At 31.7% G+C, this 22,123-nt stretch overlaps 2 protein-coding genes across 2 annotated transcripts in view; both read left to right on the top strand.

Moving 5' to 3' along the window:
• LOC125824139 (aspartic protease inhibitor 10-like) overlaps positions 1-22,123 on the top strand; it is a 112,346-nt gene that overhangs the window by 13,045 nt on the left and 77,178 nt on the right. The gene's annotated exons all lie outside the window — the stretch shown is intronic.
• LOC125824127 (aspartic protease inhibitor 4) lies at positions 10,477-11,298 on the top strand. Its single transcript, XM_049503488.1, has one exon. The coding sequence runs from the start codon at positions 10,489-10,491 to the stop codon at positions 11,149-11,151; it is 663 nt and encodes a 220-aa protein (XP_049359445.1). The 5' UTR covers positions 10,477-10,488; the 3' UTR covers positions 11,152-11,298.

Raw genomic sequence — 22,123 nt, 5'->3', positions numbered from 1 at the left:
AAGTAAATATTTTTATGTATAAAATAAAATTTTAAAATTACATATATAATGTTGGGTTGGTTTGGTCTCGGGTTGAATTTTTTTAGTTAAAATCAAACCAACCCAAATATAGTAGGATTTTTTTTTCCAATACCAAATCAAGTCAAACCAAACCGCTAGTTGGAATTTTTTTCGGATTGACTCAATTTGTGATTTGATTTGATTTTCGGTTCAGTTTTGTACACCCCTAATCATATGGATCCATCTACCACGTGAATGATGTGGATATTTCAGGAAATATTCGAAGTAAGAAATTAAATATTGAAGTCTTGGAACCATTTCAATTGGAAATGGAAAATAATTATAAATCTGATTTTTATATGATTAAAGAAAGAAGCATCCAAATTTCCCTTGTTATGCTAAACTCGAGTTACAAGGCCAATAATTGATATATGATGTGCCAACGGGACCATTACGATTATCATAAAAATATCAGGTGTGTGAATAAGATCCTATATAAAAAGTAAAAATAAAAAATAAGTTACATAATATGTTGAATATTAGTATCAAGCCTACTGGGTGCAACATGGATTTAATTTGGAGGTATATATTCCTTAAGGATAAAAATTACTTTAGCAAAGTCTGATTATGTATGTTTGGGTCAATTTAACACAATAAACTTGATCAGATCTAGGGATCAGTACACAATATATTTGTTTATAATAGTTTTTGATGTAGGGGAAATAAACTTCACAAATAAAATATGAAAAAATAATTACAAAATTAGTATTAAAAAATAATGTTGGTGTAATATATAGTGTGGCATAATTTTGTTCACTTCTTACTGTTTTTCTTTAAAAAAAATCATAAATCCAAGATAGTTGGTGGTGTATTTCTCGAATGAGGATGACGTAGACCTTCTTGCAATATATACATTTGACTGCTAGGAATGAAAGACAGTGACTTTGACAAAGACAATATTTGATGCTTTGGTCTCTTTATGAATATTATCCCATTAATTTATGGGATATATTTGAGATGGCTCTTTAAATGAAATATATTATCATCTACATAGATATAAACTAGGGTTTAGAATGAATTAGCTCTAAAAATTCTAACTGAAATTAAACTTATCTAGAAGAATCCCACAAAATTTCAATGTATACAATGATGCATGCAATTTTTTTTCCTCGTATATTTGAGAAGTATTGAAAACACTTTTGAATTTAGCACAAATTATTAGTTTCGGCCCTGAACCATTGGCAACCTTAAAAGCACTCTTCTACTTGACTAACTAAATTTAGATGCGTCCCTAATTTGCCACATGACACAAAAAATGTCACGACCCACACCGTTGTGATTGGCACCCACACTAACACTCCAGTGGGAGAACCACTACTACAACCCAACCAAGCAAATAATCTAAAAACTAAGGCATTTAAATCAAACAATAAGGAAATAAATAGGGAGTTCCCATAAACTCCAACAAAAGTCTAGCAACGAACTAAATAATGCGGAAAAAATAACCTACAACCTGAAAGTCAATGTACCAAAACATCTAACAATGAATCAAGTCTAAACAAGAAAGGATACAACCCCACCCTAATGAACTAACTAAACAAATGTCTAAGTCCGCAAATGGTGGACATAGAAGAAAGAGAATTTCATGGCAGCCCGGAAGAATTGGCTCACCCTTGAATTCGAACGATCACTGATCTTCTAATCGAGGTCTATCAATAGCCGCTTGAAGATGCTCTGTACTCAGGCAAAAATAAGAGCAAGTGTGCAGAATTAGTACACAACCACAGTGTACTGGTATGATCACGCGGCTATCCCACTAGTGCAACATAAACAAGTCAAACAACATTTTAATCACATGCATACATATCAACATATACAATATCATCAACATTGACGAACAACGAACAACTTCACATTTTATGTCAAACCATTGGTCATCTCATGGAACCCAAACCCAAACAGTTAGCATGCCGAAACGTGGCAACCGATCCCATATTTATGCCGGAACAAATTAAATAAATATTAGTATTAGTTAAAATTATAGATAAAAAAATTAATTTATCTCAAAAAAATAATATTTTTTTATAAAATAAAATGTAAAAGATTTTTCTTACCCCACTACATCACTTCATCTCACTGTATCCCCCCGCCCCGCCCATTTTTAAAGCATTTTTATTTAAATTTCTTTTATAAAAGTATTTAATTTTTTTTATTTCATCTCCCCTCCCCCCCCTCTTCAAATACTAATTTAGATATTATTTTATTTTTTAAAAAAGAATAATTCTACCCACTTTACCTAACATTCCGCTTCCAAATTTTTTTTCTCGTTTTGTGTTAGATATATACATATCGAAAATATTTTTTAATTGTCGCCGCAAGACTTTTTTTAAAATAAATTTTATATTTATGTTATATACGGTACACGAGTAGAAATTTTTTTCTAAACATATATGTACATATCTAACACAAAACGAGAAAAATGTAAAAAAGAATAAAAGTCAGCACGTTATGGCCATGTGCTATCCCGGTTTCATGAGTGCTTTTGAGAATAAGCCAATTCTCATAGGAAGCCACCTACTTCCACACTCACATAGGTGAAATATGTCGAGAGTGCTCATATAAGCTTAACACTCCACCCATACGGGCTCCAAATATTCATTAAGAGTTTTATCAACTCAACCTTCACAAACTACAGGAAACAATGCACTCACATCATAGGGAGGAAATAAAAAAAGTAGTGCATATTTTATACCAGTCATCATATCATTAGTTTTTCCCTTTGAACCTGGTTATAGGATCTCTAGTCCCCAGGTTGGGTTTCCTCATATATGACTCAAGGATTTATAGGCTTCAACCCCATCCCCCTCGATGTGCTCCAGACCTTTTCTCTTGTTAAGGCCTTAGTAAGAGGATCTGCAAGATTATCACAAGATTTGACATAATCAACATTAATGGTATCATTTGTCAAATATGATCTTACATTATTGTGTTTCCTCCTTATAGGTCTGGATTTACCGTTGTAATAGCGGTTTTGAACTCTACCAATTGCAGCAGTGCTATCACAATGAATTAAAATAGGAGGAATTGGTTTTTCAATATAAGGAATTTGAAACAATAAATCTCTTAACCAATTCGCTTCCTCACTAGTTGAAGCTAAAGCAATTAGTTCAGCCTCCATGGTAGAGTTAGCAATTATAGTTTGTTTTTTTGATCTCCAACAAATAGCACCACCATCTAAAGTAAAGACATAACCAGTGGTAGAACAAGAATCACCTAATAATGTGTTCCAATCTGCATCACAAAAGCCTTCCAAGTACAGGAGGTTATTTGTTATAGAACAAACCATAATTTTTTGTTCCAATTAAATATCTCATAAATCTTGTTATAACATGACAATGTTCATTACTTGGCTTGTTTGTAAACCTGCCAAGTACTCCTACTGCATATGCAATATCAGGCCTAGTGCAATCAGTCACATATCTCAAACTTCCGATTATGCTAGTATATTCCCTTTGATTTATTACAGCATTTTCACTTTCAACAAGAAATAAGTGAACACTTGAATCAAAAGGAGTAGCAACATGCTTGCAATCAAGAAAGTTATATTTTTTTTCAAAATTTTCTCAACATAATGTGACTGGTCAAGGAAAATTTCATCACATGTTATTGTTATTTTTATTCTAAGAATAAAATTTGCCTTAGCAAGGTCTTTCATATCAAAATGGCTTCAAAAAATATTTTTAGTTTCATCAATAACATTCATGTTAGAGCCAAAGATCAACAAATCATCAACATATAGGCAAATAATCACATGTGAATTATTCCAAAACTAATGATATATGCACTTATCACACTCATTTGTCTTAAAATCATTTTCAATCATGCAGGAATCAAAATTTTCATGTCATTGCTTAGGTGCCTGTTTCAAGCCATATAGGGATTTAGTAAGTTTACATACTTTGCTTTCTTGGCCTGCTTCAACAAAAGACTCGGGTAGATCCATATAGATTTTCTCATTTAGGTCTCCATTTAAAAAGCAGCTTTTTACATCCATTTGATGAATTTGCAAATCAAAAATTGCAGCCATATATAGCAATTAAAAGTCTTATGGATGTAATTCTTGTTACCAGTGAAAAAGTATCAAAAAATTCTAGGCCTTCTAGTTGTTTAAAACCTTTGCAACTAGCCTAGCCTTGTATTTATCAATAGATCCAACCGGTTTCAACTTCTTTCTTAAGAGCCATTTGCAACCAATAGTTTTACAACCCGGTGGTAAATCAACTAACTTTTAAGTTTTATTAGAAATTAGTGATTCCATTTCATAATTTACAACCTCTTTCCAAAATATTGAATCATGTGAAGATAATGCTTCTTTCAAAGTGAGAGGGTCATCTCTAACATTAAACACATAAAAATCAGGACCAAACTCTTTTTCTATACTCTAGTTCTTTTATTTCTTCTTAACTCAAAATCACCAATTTCTTTATTTTTTAAAGTAAAAGTAGAAGAATCAGGTAGTGACAAAATATTTTGTTCAATCCTTTGACCCCCATTATTTTTAGAATCAAAAGGAAACTTATTTTCATGAAAAATAGCATCACCCGATTCTATCACAATATTATCTTCAAGATTAAAAAATCTATAGAATGTACTATTTGAAGCATAACCAAGAAAATCACAAGTCGTAAATTTCTTACCCAATTTTGTAATCTTGGGATCCATTGGCCTCACAAAGGCTAGACAACCCCAAACTCTTAGATATTCCAAACTTGGCTTGTAACCTTTCCACAATTCAAAAGGTGTCAATTTTTATTTTTTATGAGGAACACGATTCAACACACAACAAGCTGTTGAAATAGCTTCACCCCAAAAATTTAAAGGTGCATGTGGCTCAATAAGCATGGCATTAGTCAATTCAATCAAAGTTCTATTTTTCCTTTCCGCTACTCCATTAGATGAAGGAGAGTAAGGAGGAATAGTTTCATGAATTATTCACAATGATCTAACAACAGAATTAAACTCATATTCACGGCCTCTATCACTTCTAATTCTTTTTATTTATCTTCCAAACTGATTTTCAACCTCATGGAGATAAGTTTTAAAATTTTCAAAAGCATCACTTTTATTTTTCATCAAGTAAACATATGTAAACTTAGAAAAATCATCAATGAAATTGATAAAATATCTATTACCTCCACGAGTTAAAATTCCACCAAGTTCACAAATATCAGTATGAACTAATTCTAACAAATCATTTTTTCTTTCAACATGGAAATGAGGCCTTTTAGTGATTTGGCTTTACTACAAGCCTCACACTTTTCAAAATTCTTTTTAACCATTGGGATTAATCCTAAACTACTCATGATTCCAACATAACGATCATTAATATGACACAAACGAGCATGCCAAAAATTGGTAGAAGAAAGCATATAAACAGAAGTAGAAACTTTATTCATTTCAACATTCAGTTTAAACATCCCATCACAAGCATACCCCTTTCCCACAAAAATATCCTTCTTCACAATTACATATTGATCAGATTCAATAATCTGTTTAAAGCCTGATTTATTAATAAGAAAACTAGACATCAATTTTTTTCTCATGAAAGGAGTATAGAGTACATCTTTTAAAGTTAATACCCTTCCAGAAGTAAAACACAATTCGACATCACCCATTCCAAGCACTTGGATTTTGTGAGAATCACCAAGCATGATGGTTTTGGGCTCCTCAAAATGAGTATATTTTTTAAACTAGCCTTTGTCATAACATACACGATGGTTTGCACCAGAATCAACCCACCATCCATCAACACTTTCAACCATGTTTATGTCGGTAATCACCGCCACAAAAGGTTCTTCGATAACGTTTTCCTGAGGGTTAGAACCACATTTTTGAAATCTGCAAAATCGAGCAATATGCACACTCTTGCCACAAACAAAGCACGGTCCCTTATCTTTAACTTGTTGATTTTGTGCTTAGTTATTGTCACCATTATTTTTCTTAGGAGGTCTACTATTATTTGTCTTAAATTTTTTCTTCTTAGGCTTCAAAGAAGTATTTTTGTGAGTTTCAAGAGTGGCATTATTTGAAGTAATTAAATTTACTTTCGTTGTGATGTTGCTCTCTTCTTTTTGTAAAAGTGCATCTTGGCCCTTTGCCTCTTCACCATCGTACTTTTCCAATTTCTCATGATGAGAAATAAGTTCATCATCATCCATGGAGGTTTCATCAACTTTATTAAGATTCTTCTCAGTTAACACATAAGAAACATTGAGAAGACTTAAGTAGAAAAGTACTTTACCCTTCCATCTTTTGAAATGGTTACCATTGAACTGAAATGGCTTGTTAAGGACTCCCATCTTGACATCCGCGGTTTTTTCAATTGTAGTCATTCTGAATCTCCTTAAAATTGTTAGTGAAAAATTACAAAATAACATAATTACAACATTAGAATTGAAAATAAATCTCTTCAGGCTGAGGCGCGAATATCTCGCTCGCTTTAAGGAGATTCAAGCCCATTGCAGCAAATGTTTTCATCGGTCCAGCAGTAGTCCTTCTTGACTTGTCCCCTCCAGGATACAATAGCCTAATCACAATATATAGCTCAACAACTCTGGACAAGAGTTGTGTCCAAAGCTCCACAAAAAGAACACCTACCTCCAACTAATAAGAACTCTTTTTTTTAACAAACTTTATGCACTCTATATTTTCTTATATGTAAAACAAATGAAGACCATCACTATTTATAGTAGAAGAAGTCTTCCTAGGAATAAATAGGAAGATAATGGGGTACTAAATAGTGAAGATATTAGCTATAAGAATTCAGATTTAATTATGATATTTATTTTCATCACTAATAGTATAAATAATTGGTGACAAAGATTTTATTGTCTCTAATCAATCTGTGATTTAGTGACAACAAAAAAATTGTCACAAAATATGTAAGGTGTTAAATAGCGACGACTTAAAATTTGTAGTGAATAATTCAATTTTTTTCTTCAAAAAAAATTCATAGCTAAATACAATTTTTTTACTACAATTGTTCATAATTGCAAGTGACAACTTACAAAAAGAATAATACAAGTGCTTCATAAGAAATAGACAGTCCTTTCGTTAATTGGCGAGGGAAAATATTATAACCAACGAATTCGATCCATTTTGTAAAAATGAAAAAGTTTAATTCATTAATTTTCTTAAATTACACAATTATAAAATGCATCATTTCAAAAATACAATCAAGGTTATAAGTACCGTGAGTGGGGTACGATTCTACCACTAGATCACTAATATTTGTTGGTTTAACACTTTTATTTTTTATTTGATACACGTTCATCGATAAAGACGATATTTCTCAAGTCTTGATGCTAATTTTTGTGCGTGTCTATTGATTTGTGATTGGTAAATTGCATAGACTAAGTCGGTCTATTTCCTTCTGTCTAAAAGTATGTACATATTTAATAGTAATTCCACATACGTATGTAGATCAACTATACAGAGATAACATCGACCTACAAACTTAGACTTTGCAAAGGTGCAAAATATTTCATGGATTTCTATTAACTTTTTCCATCAGTGTGAAAATCAAAATAAACTAAAAAATGAAAGAAATGAACCAACTAGGATTTCAAATATATTATGATGAAGTACTATAGTTATGGGTATCAATGTTTTTTTTCAAAACAATTGATTTACTTATCGAATTGAACCGATTATTCAATTTTTTTAATAAAATTGAAAGTTTAATTTTATATAAATTTATAATTGTACTAAATAATTTTTAAAATTTATAAAAATAACTAAATAAAATGACAGAATCGTACTGAATATATTTAAAGATATGTTAAAAAATATAATCTACATTTGAATGAATTGTGGGTGGTAAACCTCATGCACTTGTGTATGTGTATAAATAATCATATAATATATTATATCTACAAAAGTTAAATTTTAAAGAAGTGAATGAAGTTAAAAATAAAATAAAAATGAGAGACAAGAGAGAGTTTATCGAATAGTAAGCACTCCTCACTTCCAACCTTAAGGTTGTGAGTTCGAATCCCCAAGAAAGCATATTGTGGGAGCTTTTGGGGAGGAGTTTAAAATAAATTGTGATGGGAGGATAATAGGAAAATTAACCTTTTTTATAATAATAAATTTGTCCCTAATTAATACATTTAATGACAAAATAATTTTTGGTATATAAAATATAGTCATTAGTGACGAAATTAGATTTTGTTCAACTACGAAATACATATAACTTTAGAGACAATTGATATCGTCACTGATTGAAATAAAATAATTAGCGACGATATAATTTTGTCGGTTGTAATAACCTTTTTAGTGACAAAGCATACTATTAACTACAAAAAGATACTTTTGACAGCAAATAAATTTGTCACAAATGTTTAAGCATTTGGGGACAATTTTTCTTTTTGTAGTTAATATAATACTTTTAGCGACGAAGCACTAAATAGTCTTTGTATACTTTTAGTGAAACACATTTAGTGACGACTGATTGACAAATTATTTTTCGTCTCACAAGAATTTTAGTGACGAAATATGATTTATAAATGACGAAATCATTTGTCCCTGATAATCGAATTTGTTGTAGTGAGCCTTAGGAGTTACGTATGTTACAAGGTATAATGGAGGAATAATGAATGAAAATAAAGGGACACTTAGGCTACCAACGCAGAGGCGTATTCAACATTTATAGATAATGGGTGCACTATTACAGAAAGGTGGATCTAAGACATAAATTTGATCGGTTAGATTCTTTTTACTGGAAATCATTAAAATTTTAAAATCATAGGTCCAAAATTAACTTTTATTTATCCAAACCAGTTACAAAATCTTAGAAAGAAAACTAAAACAAGATAGATAAAAGATTCAAATTTCTAACCTCACCTAGAGAGGTGCACCCAATCATCATCGTACTACATTATATGATACTTCAAGTTTGGGTTCACGCATCTATATTTAAATATTTTTAAAAAATATAACACTATTATATATGATTTCGGGAGGTGACCATGGGTTCACGTGAACCCGATGACCCCCTCTAGTATACGCCCCTGACCAACGGCTTGGGAGTTGCTGCATGCACCAAGAAAATTGTAACGTATACACTAACTCCATTTGGGGTAATGCTGAATAGTAATGCAGCAATAATTATTTTCAACGGCAACAATCAACAGCCAAGTCATCCATCATTATGTAACATATATGAGAAGTGCACCAACGGCCATAAATCAACATCTATGTGGCCATGCAAAATATGTGAATTCTTAAATTATTAAAATGCCACACTAACACCATAAAAATAAACTTCATCTCTGTTATAAACATAGCATATCCAGCAAAAAATTACAGAACCTAAATATTGTCTCTTTCCTCTCTACTTTTAGAATATAATGTTGAATACATTTTATTAGAGTAATTAGTCATAATTACTAGAGTTATAACAGTTGCTTACTTATTCTACTAAGAAGAATCTATTGAATTCTAGAGATTAAATACATATTTATCAATAAAATATCTTTAAAGATAATGTTCTTAACACTCCTCAAAGCTGGATAACATTAAAATTATTAAAAGAAGAAGAAATTATGAAATGGGAAAAAGTTATTTTCATAGATTTTTTATTTGAGAGATCTTGGAGAGAATGATGTATTTTTGGGGAAGGATTGTTCTTTTAAAAAAATATTTTAATTAATTTTCGGATATTTGCCATCCACAAATATGCTACCAATAAAGAAAGAAAGAAATACAGAACTCTCATGAGGTGGTTTCTTTAAGTAGATTTAGATTGCACTAGTTATTGGACAAGATATTTCTTTTTATAAAGAAAAATTCAAAAAATATATGATTCAAAACGAGCCTTATAAATTGTTTGGTAAAGTTTGAGAGGTAAAATTACTTATCTTTAAGATAATTTTTTTGAAAGAAAAGGAGGTAATTATAAGTTGAAAGAAATCAAACTTAAAAGGGAGATTTATGTAATTATTGCTGTACTTTTTTTTAATCTCTTTTCTTGTAGCTATAATAACTTGGTAGGTAAACTCTGTGACTTGACGGATTTTGTTGATAAAAGAAAACATATTTCATCGGGTCCAATCTGAGGAACAGTTTGTCGGATTTTGAGAGTCAAATAATTTAACTTTGACAGTAAATTTAGACATGAAATTTTATTTTATTTTAAAATTAAAATATACATATTTGAACACCATATAAAAAGTACAATAATTAATAATTCAAGATATATGAAAACGTTTGCGATAAAAAATAAACTTATTTGAATTCTGGAATTGCCGCAAAGAAAATAAATATTTTTTGGTAAAGATTTATTATAATTGAATGAGTAGCTAGTCGGACCACTACATGTTTAAAACATGGCAAGGAATATGAGTGTGTTATCACTCTATAAATAGAAGGCTTCATTAGTCTAGAGAACTAGTCACAACCAATCAATAATACACAAATAAAATCAATATGATGAAGTGTTTATTTTTCTTATGTTTGTGTTTGTTTCCCATTTTGGTGTTTTCATCAACTTTCACTTCCCAAAATCCCATCAACCTACCCAGTGAATCTCCTGTACCTAAGCCGGTACTTGACACAAATGGTAAAAAACTCAATCCTAATTCGAGTTATCGCATTATTTCCATTGGTAGGGGTGCCTTAGGTGGTGATGTATACCTAGGAAAGTCCCCAAATTCAGATGCCCCTTGTCCAGATGGCGTATTCCGTTACAATTCCGATGTTGGACCTAGCGGTACACCCGTTAGATTCATTCCTTTATCTAAAAATATCTTTGAAGATCAACTACTTAACATACAATTCAATATTCCAACAGTGAAATTGTGTGTTAGTTATACAATTTGGAAAGTCGGAAATCTAAATGCACATCTATGGACTATGTTGTTGGAGACGGGAGGAACCATAGGGAAAGCAGATAGCAGCTATTTCAAGATTGTTAAATCATCAAAATTTGGTTACAACTTATTGTATTGCCCTATTACTCGCCATTTTCTTTGTCCATTTTGTCGTGATGATAACTTCTGTGCAAAAGTGGGTGTAGTTATTGAAAATGGAAAAAGGCGTTTGGCTCTTGTCGACGAAAATCCTCTTGATGTCTTATTCCAGGAAGTCTAGTAACAAGTAATGCCTGCAGCAGCTAGACTATACTATGTTTTAGCCTGCCTGCTGGCTAGCTACTATGTTATGTTGTAAAATAAACACCTGCTAAGGTATATCTATATATATTTTAGCATGGCTTTCTTAATAAATTGTCTTTCCTTATCGTTTACTATCTTATACCTAATAATGAAATAATAATATCACATATGAGGAACGGGGCAGGTTTAGGCATATATATATACGAGTGTAGGGCGGAGTGGGTTAAAACTAAATTTTCTAAATAGGATAAAAATGGGTGATATTATTATTAAGGATAAGTAGTTACTTAATCTTAAGAGATTAAATAAGCAGTTGTCATTAGATTCTTATTCAAGGACTAAAAGATCAACATTCCATACTTAAAAGAACAATTTCAGTTAAGAATTTGTGCAAATAAGTCACTTGGATAATTTAGCAGTAGTTGAATTTGTTTACAGTTAATAACATTATATGAATTCACATTTTCAGATATAATTTAAGAGCTCTTGAGCTTAATCTTGAATTTGTCTTAAATTTGATCTTAGATTCAAGGGATTTAAAGCTTGTTCTTGAATTTGTCTTAAACTTAATCTTGGATTCAAGGGCTTTAAAGCTTGTTGTTGAATCTTCGATGAACTTGAACTTTATCTTGATCTTGATTTTTACTTGAATTCAAGGGCTTTGAGTTTATTCTTGAATCTGATGGTCTTGATTTTGATCGTTCTTGTACTTGAATGCTTGAATGCAATCATTAGTTATACATAGGTTGGAGAAGAATATCAAATAAGGTACTAGTACCACAAGGCTGATGCATGCATTATTTATTTTTAATACACTCTACTAAACAGCCCTTATATGTTTCAGCATACACAATAAGATTGTTTGCAAAAAATTTTAATGCAGGAAAAATAAACTCCAATTACAAATAAAATATGAAGAAATAAAAATATATTATTAATTTTATGTGATCAAAAGAAAGAGTCATCATCTACTTTGGTTAATTGATTTAGTAAGGCCCATTTCCTGTCTTTATCCTATCAATTGACGCAAATCATGTTTTGTGTATTTTCTTGCGTTAAGTATTTTATGTAAGAATTATTATTAATTATTTCTTACTTATGGCCCAAGTTTACTTGTAACCCAAGTAATACAATAAATAATATTTAATAAGGAATAGATCTCGTCCTTACATTGGTTACTTGATGGACGTACCAGATTAAGTCATAACCTCTATAAATTGGTTCTCCCTCCACCCATTAGGGTTACCACATATTCTCTACATTAATTTCATCGCTGACGGTTATGGTGAAATAAAGTTAGAGCAAGGAGGTAGAAATCAATTTACGACTAACGCTTCCGCTTCTCTCTATGATGATGTGGCATCAAGTATGTGCCCCTAACAATCTCTATGTAAGATTATCGTGTTTAAGATCCTGAAAGTATTTAATCTTACATGTGACATCAGAGCAAACATTATTTGAACTGATAATCTGTGTATGAAATACGCTTCATCGTGCATAATTGTCTACTTGTTTAATGACTCGCATCGTGTTTCATAGTGGCCCACTGAAAGTCGAAAGAAAGGCTACAAAAAAAAATAGGTGTTCTAAATAAACAATCATACATTAATATATTATATTTAATAATTCATGGTATAGTATTAAATTAATATCATAATGCAGACTCATGTTTTACGGTTGAAATTAATGAATTAATGGTCCAATCAAATTATGTTGAATCTTTTGTAGTATCTAATTTTGTTCTTGACTATTTAAGGTGTTTGAACTTTTACGTTAATGAAGTCTTGTTAGCAAAGTTTAATTTGCACAAATTCTGAAAAAATCTTAATTTTCCCATAATGTAATAATTATGATTTGTTTTTAAATTATGCGATAAATTAAAGAGGTCGTTATACTAAACAATAAATAATATGTGTGTACTTCGTGCAAAATAGTTTGTTAGTCATCAAAGTGGCCAAATTAGAGAAATTAATGTCTACACATATAATGTTTATTACATAAAATGCTTATGATCACTTGTTGCATGTATTATGCTTCTATAGTTTGTTAGTCACCAAAGTGGCCAAATTAGAGAAATTAACGTCTACACATAAAATATTTATGATCACTTGATACATGTATTATATTTCTATAGTTTGTTAGTCACCAAAGTGGTCAAACTAGAGAAATTGACGCTACACATATCATATTTATGATCACTTGATGCATGTATTATGTTTCTATAGTTTGTTAGTCACCAAAGTGGCCAAACTAGAGAAATTAGCGTTACACATATAATATTTATGATCACTTGATGCATGTATTATGTTTCTATAGTTTGTTAGTCACCAAAGTGGCCGAACTAAAATGTTTAAAATTATTCACATGCACAAAAATTTATGAGATTATGTATGCATTTGTATTCATATAGCTTGTTAGTCACCAAAGTGGTCAAACTAGTATGGTTAAGAAAAATATGCACTCATAAAATTTTTATTTATCTACGAAGGTTAATTAAATGCTCATATTGAAAAATAAATAGATAAATTGACTTTCACTATTGCTAGAACTTAAAAATTTACCCAAAGGTGAATTTATCATTCTACGCATAGTGAAAAATTATGAGGTAAATTAATATTCTCAATCAAACATATCTTGTATATCCAAAGATGTTGTATATGTTTGGTTAAAATTATTTAATTGCCTATTAAAGATTTAAAAAATGACATTTAAATTATGATAGTGTGTCGTAGTATCTACCCAAAAGAGAATTACGTTGTACTTTTATCGTTTTACTAAATTCACATTATTTTTTATATGTGAGCATGTATATTTAGTTGCAGTTATTCCTCTTCATTCACATGCTTTGTCTGTTACTGTGTTGAATGGATTGAACTTCTCTGAATGGCATGAACAAGTCTAGTTCCACTTAGGTGTGATGGATCTTGACTTGGCTTTAATGAATGACAAACCTATTGTCATTACTTATAAGAGCAGAGAAAGAGAAGTTTTTCCATAAATCATGTGAGCGCTCTAACAGATCGAGTCTTATGTTCATGCGAATGATTATTGCTAACAACATTAAAAGTACTATTCCACAAACAGAAAGTGTCAGGGATTACCTGAAGTTTGTGGAAGAATGTTTTTGTTCTGATGATAAGTTTCTCACTGGTACACTAATGGCTGAACTCACGACCATGAAGTTTGATGTGTCACGCAGTATGCAAAATCATATCATCGAGATGACCAACATTGCAACAAAACTTTTGGCATTGCCTCTTGAGTATGGACCATTCCAAATTAAATATAACACTGTTAAGGATAAGTTGGATGTTAGTGAATTGTCCAGTATGCTTACTCAAGAGGAGTTAAGACTTAAGAAATAAGAAGGTCTTTCCATTAACCTCATGGGTCAATAAGCTGGTAAAAGACTTAAAGTGAAGGCCAACAAGTTTAAGAAAAAGAAAGCACCTGCTAAAGTTTCACAGGATGCTCATAAGAAACTCAAGGCCGATGTGTGTCGTTTCTGTAGAAAGGAAGGACACTTCCACTAAATGAAAGTTTTGCTTATTTGTGGTATAAACGTTTGGGTCATATATCCAAAGAAAGATTAAAAAGATTAATAAAGAATGAGATTCTTCTGAATCTGAATTTTATTGATCTTGATATATGTTTGGATTGCATTAAAGGAAAGCAAACCAACCATACCAAGAAAGGTGTCACAAGGAGCACTCAGCTTCTTGAAATTATACACACTGATATTTGCAAACCCTTTGATGTTCCATCTTGTGGTGGAGAAAAATATTTTATCACCATTATTGATGATTTTTCACGTTATGGATTTATTTATTTGTTGAAAGAAAAATCTCAAGCAGCGGACGCTCTCAAAGTGTACGTTAATGAGGTTGAAAGACAATTAGATAGGAAAGTGAAAATCATTAGGTCAAATAGAGGTGGTGAATATTATGGAAAGTATAACGAATAAGGACAATGTCCAAGTCCATTTGCAAAATTCCTTGAAGAACATGGCATATATGCACAGTATACTATGCCAGGAACACCTCAACAAAATGGTGTTGCAGAAAGGCGTAATCGAACACTTGTTGATATGGTTAGAAGTATGATGAGTAATTCCTCATTACCCAAATCATTGTGGATGTATGCTCTTAAAACCGTTGTATAATTATTAAACAGGATTCCTAGTAAGGCAGTTCCAAAGACCCCTTTTGAACTGTGGACGGGAAGGAAGCCTAGTTTAAAACTTCTGCATGTTTGGATTGTCAAGCGGAAGCTAGAGTTTATAATCCACATGAAAAGAAATTAGATTCTCGAACGGTAAGTGGTTACTTTATTGGCTATCCAGAGAAATCTAAAGGGTATAGGTTTTACTGTCCAAATCATAGTTCGAAAATTGTTGAAACCGATAATGCAAAATTCATTGAGAATGGTGAAGTTAGTGGAAGTGTTGAACGACAGAGTGTGGAAATCAATGAGGTAAGAGTAAATATTTCATTGCTCATGAATGTACCTACTTCCACACCAATAACCAATGTTGTGATGTTGTTGGAGACTGGAGGAACCATAGGTCAAGCAGATAGCAGTTGGTTCAAGATTGTTAAATCATCACACTTTGGTTACAACTTATTGTATTGCCCTGTTACTACTCCAATTATTTGTCCATTTTGCTCTGACGATCGATTCTGTTCAAAAGTTGGTGTAGTTCACCAAAATGGAAAAAGACGTTTGGCTCTTGTCAAGGACAATCCTCTTGATGTCTCCTTCAAGCAAGTCTAGCTAGACTATATGTTTTAGCAACTACTATATATGTTATGTTGTAAATTAAAATAAACACCTGCTAAGCTATATCTATATTTTAGCATGGCTTTCTAAATAAATTGTCTTTCCTTATCTGGAGCGTTTGCTTATACCTAATAATGAAATAAGGTGTGTGAACAAAATCCTACGTGAAAAATAAGAAATAAGTTATATAATATGTTGAATACTCTTAATGGTAGTGTGACATGGCTTTAATTTGTTGGTATAAATTTCATAAGGATAAAGATTACTCTAGCAAAGTCAGATTATTAAATTTCATCGTCTTTCAAATTCTATTTTCTAACAATATTAAGAGTATGTTTGGGTCAGCTTAACCAACGACCCACTTTTGAACAGAGGGATCAGTACACAATATGTTGTTTGCAACAATTAAGAAATAAAAAAATATTTTATTAATAAATTATGTGGACACAATTATGTTCCACCCGTGATCAATGTTTCTCTATGAATTTCTCCGTAATTTCATATTTCTCAAACTATGGTAATGTAAACCTCTTGTAATTTATGTATTATTTGATAGCTATAAACCACAAGACATCAACTTTGACAAAAACGATATTTTGATGCCTTAATCTCTTTTGTTTGTCCATCTTGCTCTCTTAACCAGTGTCGATAGTTATGCAAGATGGAAGGAGGATCAAGTTCTACCTTTATAATCTGTTTCTTTTAATATTATAACTTTATTTTATTCCATCATTTAATAATGGAATATATATGTTATTAGAAAAAATAAAAATGAGAATGGTAGCAGAAAAGGGAAGAGTCTTTATTGATCAAGAAAATATCCACATTCTAGCGGGGATAATCGCATTAAGCATAACTAAGAGATTCATCCCTAAGAAATATACAATATTAGTGGGCATAACTCATCGGTGGCCCCTTAAAGTTGGCATAAAGTTTCACTTATGCACCTCAAGTGGGCGATGTTCATTTTAGACACCTCATGTAGGGTCTCGCTCAGTGGCGGAGCCACATGAAGTTGAGGGGTGTCGACCGACACCCCTTCGTCGGAAAATTACATTGTGTAGCTAGACTAGAAATATTTTTTTATGTATATATATTACATATTGACACTCCTTGACTTCTACGTGATTTTATTTCTTTATATTTTGACACCCCTTTGTCAAAGTTCTAGCTCCGCCATTGGTCTCGCTATGTCATTTTAACACTCTTTTGCCAATCAACAAAAATATATGAGGTGAGTGTGTTACACTCGCAAATGATGTGTAAAGTGGTGAATTAAATGACGACATTTGACAAAAACAATTTGTAGATAATGAATTTTGAGTAAAAATATAAAGTAACCAATGACTCAATGACACGTGGATTTTTGCCCAAATAATTTTTTTTAAACAAATTAAATCAATAAAATCCCCCCCCCCCCCCGGGCTTCTCCAAATACCCGTTCCCCCACCCCATTGTCTTCTGCAAATACCCCCATCTCTTTTTCGCTAAAACATTTGGGCACCTACATACTCTTTCTTTTTAATTAGTGTCTTCTTCAAAAAAAAAAAAATTTTTTATCCTAATTAGTAGGTTTATAATTCACCAAAAATTAAACTTACTCTTCTTTAAATATTAAATTCTTTCAAGAAAGAATCTCATGAATAATTTAATATTTAATCTTGAAATGGGTCTATTCCTAAATTTCTAAAATAGTTTCCATCATTTTTCATCATTTTACTGTAACTATTTTTATTCACCATGTTGGATATTTAAGTTTGCAAAAATGGTGGTTGAAAATGGGAAAGAAGAAGAAAAAAATAATTAAAAAATCGACTAAATAGGTTTTTCACGCGCGCTCAACAAGTGTATTACACTCACTAAGCCATGTAAGCAAAAAGTGTCAAAATGCCATAGTGAAACCCGACATAAGGTGTCTAAAATGAACAAGACCCAATTAAAGTGTCTAAGTGAAAATTAGTGTCAACTTTAAGGCGCCACCAATGGGTTAGGCCATATTAGTGTGAGGAAATGTCCACGTTCATCACCATAAAGTTCATAGTTATGATTCCATAATTTGAATGGCGAATTTAGGACTTTCATGAGTTATGATTCCATAATTTGAGTAGCGAATTTAGGACTTTCATTAAGAGGGTTTGAAAATTTAGATATTTAAAAACTATATGCAAAGTGATAAAAACATTTTTATTTGGCTTTTTCAAAAGTTAATTTGATTAATTTGCAAAGTTAAATTAGATTACAATATTGATTCGACCACCTCCCTTATAATTTTTTTTAACCCCCTTACCAAATATATGTAATAAATTATATTTTTTAAAATAAAACATTTTTCTTCGTATCAAATACACCCATAATAGTAAAATATTTCGTAAAAGAATTTGAGAGGTCCTATTTTTGTTCGAAGGAACATATCATATGGATCCATCTTCCACGTGAATGATGTGGATATTCAGGAAATATTCGAAGCAAGAAATATTGAAGTCTTGGAACCGTGAAAATATAATTATAAATCTGATTTTTATATGATTAAAGAAAGAAGCATCCAAACTAAACTCGAGTTACAAGGCCAATAATGGATATATGATGTGCCAACGGGACCATTATGGATTATCATAAAAATATCAGGTGTGTGAATGAGATCCTATATAAAAAGTAAAAATAAAAAATAAACTACATAATATGTTGAATATTGGTATCAAGCCTACTGGGTGCAACATGGATTTAATTTGGAGGTATATATTCCTTGAAGATAAAAATTACTTTAGCAAAGTTTGATTATGTATGTTTGGGTCAGTTTAACACAACAAACTTGAACAGATCTAGGGATCAGTACACAATATGATTGTTTATAATAATTTTTGATGTAGGGGAAATAAACTTAGCAAATAAAATATGAAAAAATAATTAAAAAATTAGTATTAAAAAATATTGTTGGTGTAATATATGTTGGGTTCTGAAGGGTGATTAGAGCGTGATGCGGAAGCTTACAATTTGCAAATCATATAGTTGATAAATCAGATAACAAAATCTTATACTAAAAATCAAAATATTATTATATCAAACCTAATATAAAGAAAAACATTGAAACTGTAGAAAGAATAAATCTCCCCATAAACAAGACTCTTAAACGATTACATTGTGGATATTATTGTTATTGTGTTAGAAGAAACAAATCTATATTTATAGAGTCCTAAAACTTTTTCTTACTAGAAAATGACTAGCTACTCCAAAACTTTTTCTTAAAAGGAAAGAATAAACAAATTATGAAAGAATATTATATTTACTTTCAGGAAAAGTAAAATCATTTATGGTAAAGTTTTGTCTTTTCTTTAAGGAAAAATAAATCTTAAATTATAGTAAGAAAATCAGGGCAAAACCCTAACAAATCTCCCCTTTTGGCTGGATTTTCTTGACAAAACTTGATTCACCTTCTTCACATGCATGATAATCTTCATTCTTCACATAATCTTCATCACTTCTGCTTGCCATGGTTAAAAATAAAGTTTAAAATATATGAGTTAAAAATGATTTTAAAATATTTTATTTTTTATTTTCAAAAATGCAGCAACAGGAATGTTGAAAATATGGTTTTAATCTTTTCTGCACATGTAGCTGGACAAAAATCTTCTTTATCATCAAATTAGTTACAAATTGATTTGAAATTACTTGAGTCTGTCTTCAACCTCGATGATCTTTTTGTTGTGACGAAAAGATGAAAACGAAAATCTAAAATAAAGCATACCAAGTTTAATGTGGAAAAATTCTTCAAACCGTAGGTAATCACCACAGGATCGACAAGATCCAAGTTGCTTCACTATAACAATAAGAGAATTACAAATATTCTTCTAATGGCTACACAACAAGTGCCAAAAGAGAACAAACAATAGTTACACCAACAAAAGATAAATAGAAAGAAACACCACCCAAATCCAGCTGCTGTTCGGGACTCAAAAAGGGATCTTTATGACCTCTGAATCCGATCTTCACCGTTCAAATCAACCACCAAGATGTCAGGAACACTCAGTCAAAATTTCATCCCGATCCATCGGTTAGTTAATCAGGAAATAGGATCTGAAGGTTGCTGGTCGGAATAAAAAACTACAGCAAAAGAACTCTTTTTCTTCTCTCTTCTCTCTTGTTGAAAGCTCTCTCAAAAACCTCTCTTATGTCCTAATGTCTTTCAAAGACAATACTAATGATCAATCTGAATTATTCTCTCAAGACCATCCTCTATTTATAGAGTTGTGCTTTTCCTTACAAAGCCAAAACCAACTCCAAATAGGATTATTATTCCAATCCTTTTCCTAATAGAATTGGAAACCAAATAAAGAGAATAATTCCAATCATTTTTCAAGTAGGATTAGGCAGTGGGCCTTTGGCTGGAACATATGCCATAGCCTAACAAACTCCCCCTCTATCCAAGGGGTCAAATGGACTTCAAGTGGGGAACTCTTTACAGGTTTCATGCCTGCCACACGTCTACAAAACTCATGCTTGTCTACGATCACCACTTTTGTAAGCATATCTGAAGGATTGTTATCAATGTGTATCTTCTCAACCTCGAATAATTTCTCTTCGAGGGCCATTCTAATCCAATGATACTTTCTACTAATATGCTTGGACTTAGAATGAAAGGTAGAGTGCTTGGTGAGATAAATAGCACTTCGATTATCACAAAATAAGACGAACCTTAATTGTTCAAAGTCAAGATCTTTGACAAAGTCCTTCATCCAAAGCAATTCTTTGGCACCTTCAGTGATGGCAATATATTCAGCTTCCGTGGTAGATAGAGGTATACACTTCTGTAGTCTTGATTGTCAAGAAATAGCCCCCCCTCCAAAAGTGATCAAATAACCAGAAGTGAATTTTGAATTGTCAAGATTTCCTCCCAAATCAAAGTCTGTGTAGCATACAAGTTCAGGCTTGCCACTACCAACGCACAACTTCATATTTGAAGTACCCTTCAAATATCTTAGTATCCATTTCACTGCAACCCAATGTTCTTTTCCATGATTGGAAAGAAATCTGCTAACGGTACCAACAACATGTGCAATATCTGGTCTAGTGCAAATCATAGCATACATCAAACTTCCAACCACGGAAGAGTATGGAATACTTGACATCTCATTCTTCTCTTCATTAGTAGATGAACTTTGGGTCGTACTCAACTTAAAGTGTTTAGCAAGAGGTGTGCTAATCACTTTTGTCTCTGTCATATTGAACCTCTTAAGTACTTTCTCAATATACTCCTTCTGGGATAGTGATAACTCCTTCTTGTGTCTATCTCGATGAATTTGTATGCCTAAGATCTTATTTGCTGGCCCCAAGTCCTTCATCACAAACGATTTGCTTAACTCTTTCTTAAGGACTACAATTCTAGATTTATTTTTGCCAACAATCAACATATCATCCACATAAAGTAGTAAGATAATAACTTCTGAAAGAATACACAATGATCTGAAGAAGTTTTCGTATATCCATGATTTTCAATGACATATTCAAACTTCAAGTACCACTGCCTTGGAGCTTGTTTCAAGCCATACAAGCTCTTTCTCTATTTGCAAACATGGTTTTCTTTTCCTTTAACTATGAAGCCTTCAGGTTGCTCCATGTAGATCTCCTCTTCTAAATCACCATGAAGAAAGGCAGTCTTGACATCCATCTGCTCAACCTCTAAATCTAGACTTGCGGCTAAGGCTAGAACCATACGAATATAGGACATTTTCACAACATGAGAGAAAATTTCATCAAAGTCAATTCCCTTTCTTTGACCAAAACCTTTGACAACTAACCTAGCCTTGCATCTAGGTGTAGATGTATATTGCTCTTACTTTAATATGAAGATCCATTTATTTGTTAAAGCTTTCTTACCTTTCGGTAACTCCACTAGCTCATATGTGCCATTCTTGTGAAGTGACCTTATCTCGTCTTCCATAGCTTTTACCCAATATATCTATGAGTATTTAGCATGACTTCATCATATCTTTCAGGTTCTCTCATGTCAATCAAAATGATATACTCATTAGGAGAATAACGTGTTGAGCTTCGCTTCTCTCTATTGTATCTTCTACAAGAGGTTTCTAGAGCATCCAAATTTGTCATCTCAGCATTAGTTGGTTGATGATCAACCACAACATCACCAATAGGACCATCTATAGGTTTTACACTCT

Source organism: Solanum verrucosum, unplaced genomic scaffold (assembly GCF_900185275.1).
Source record: "Solanum verrucosum unplaced genomic scaffold, falcon-dt-bn FXZP01000088.1, whole genome shotgun sequence".
Lineage (NCBI taxonomy): Eukaryota > Viridiplantae > Streptophyta > Magnoliopsida > Solanales > Solanaceae > Solanum > Solanum verrucosum.
The sequence above is the reverse complement of the archived record's forward strand: the minus strand, read 5'-3'. Positions and strand labels throughout refer to the sequence as shown.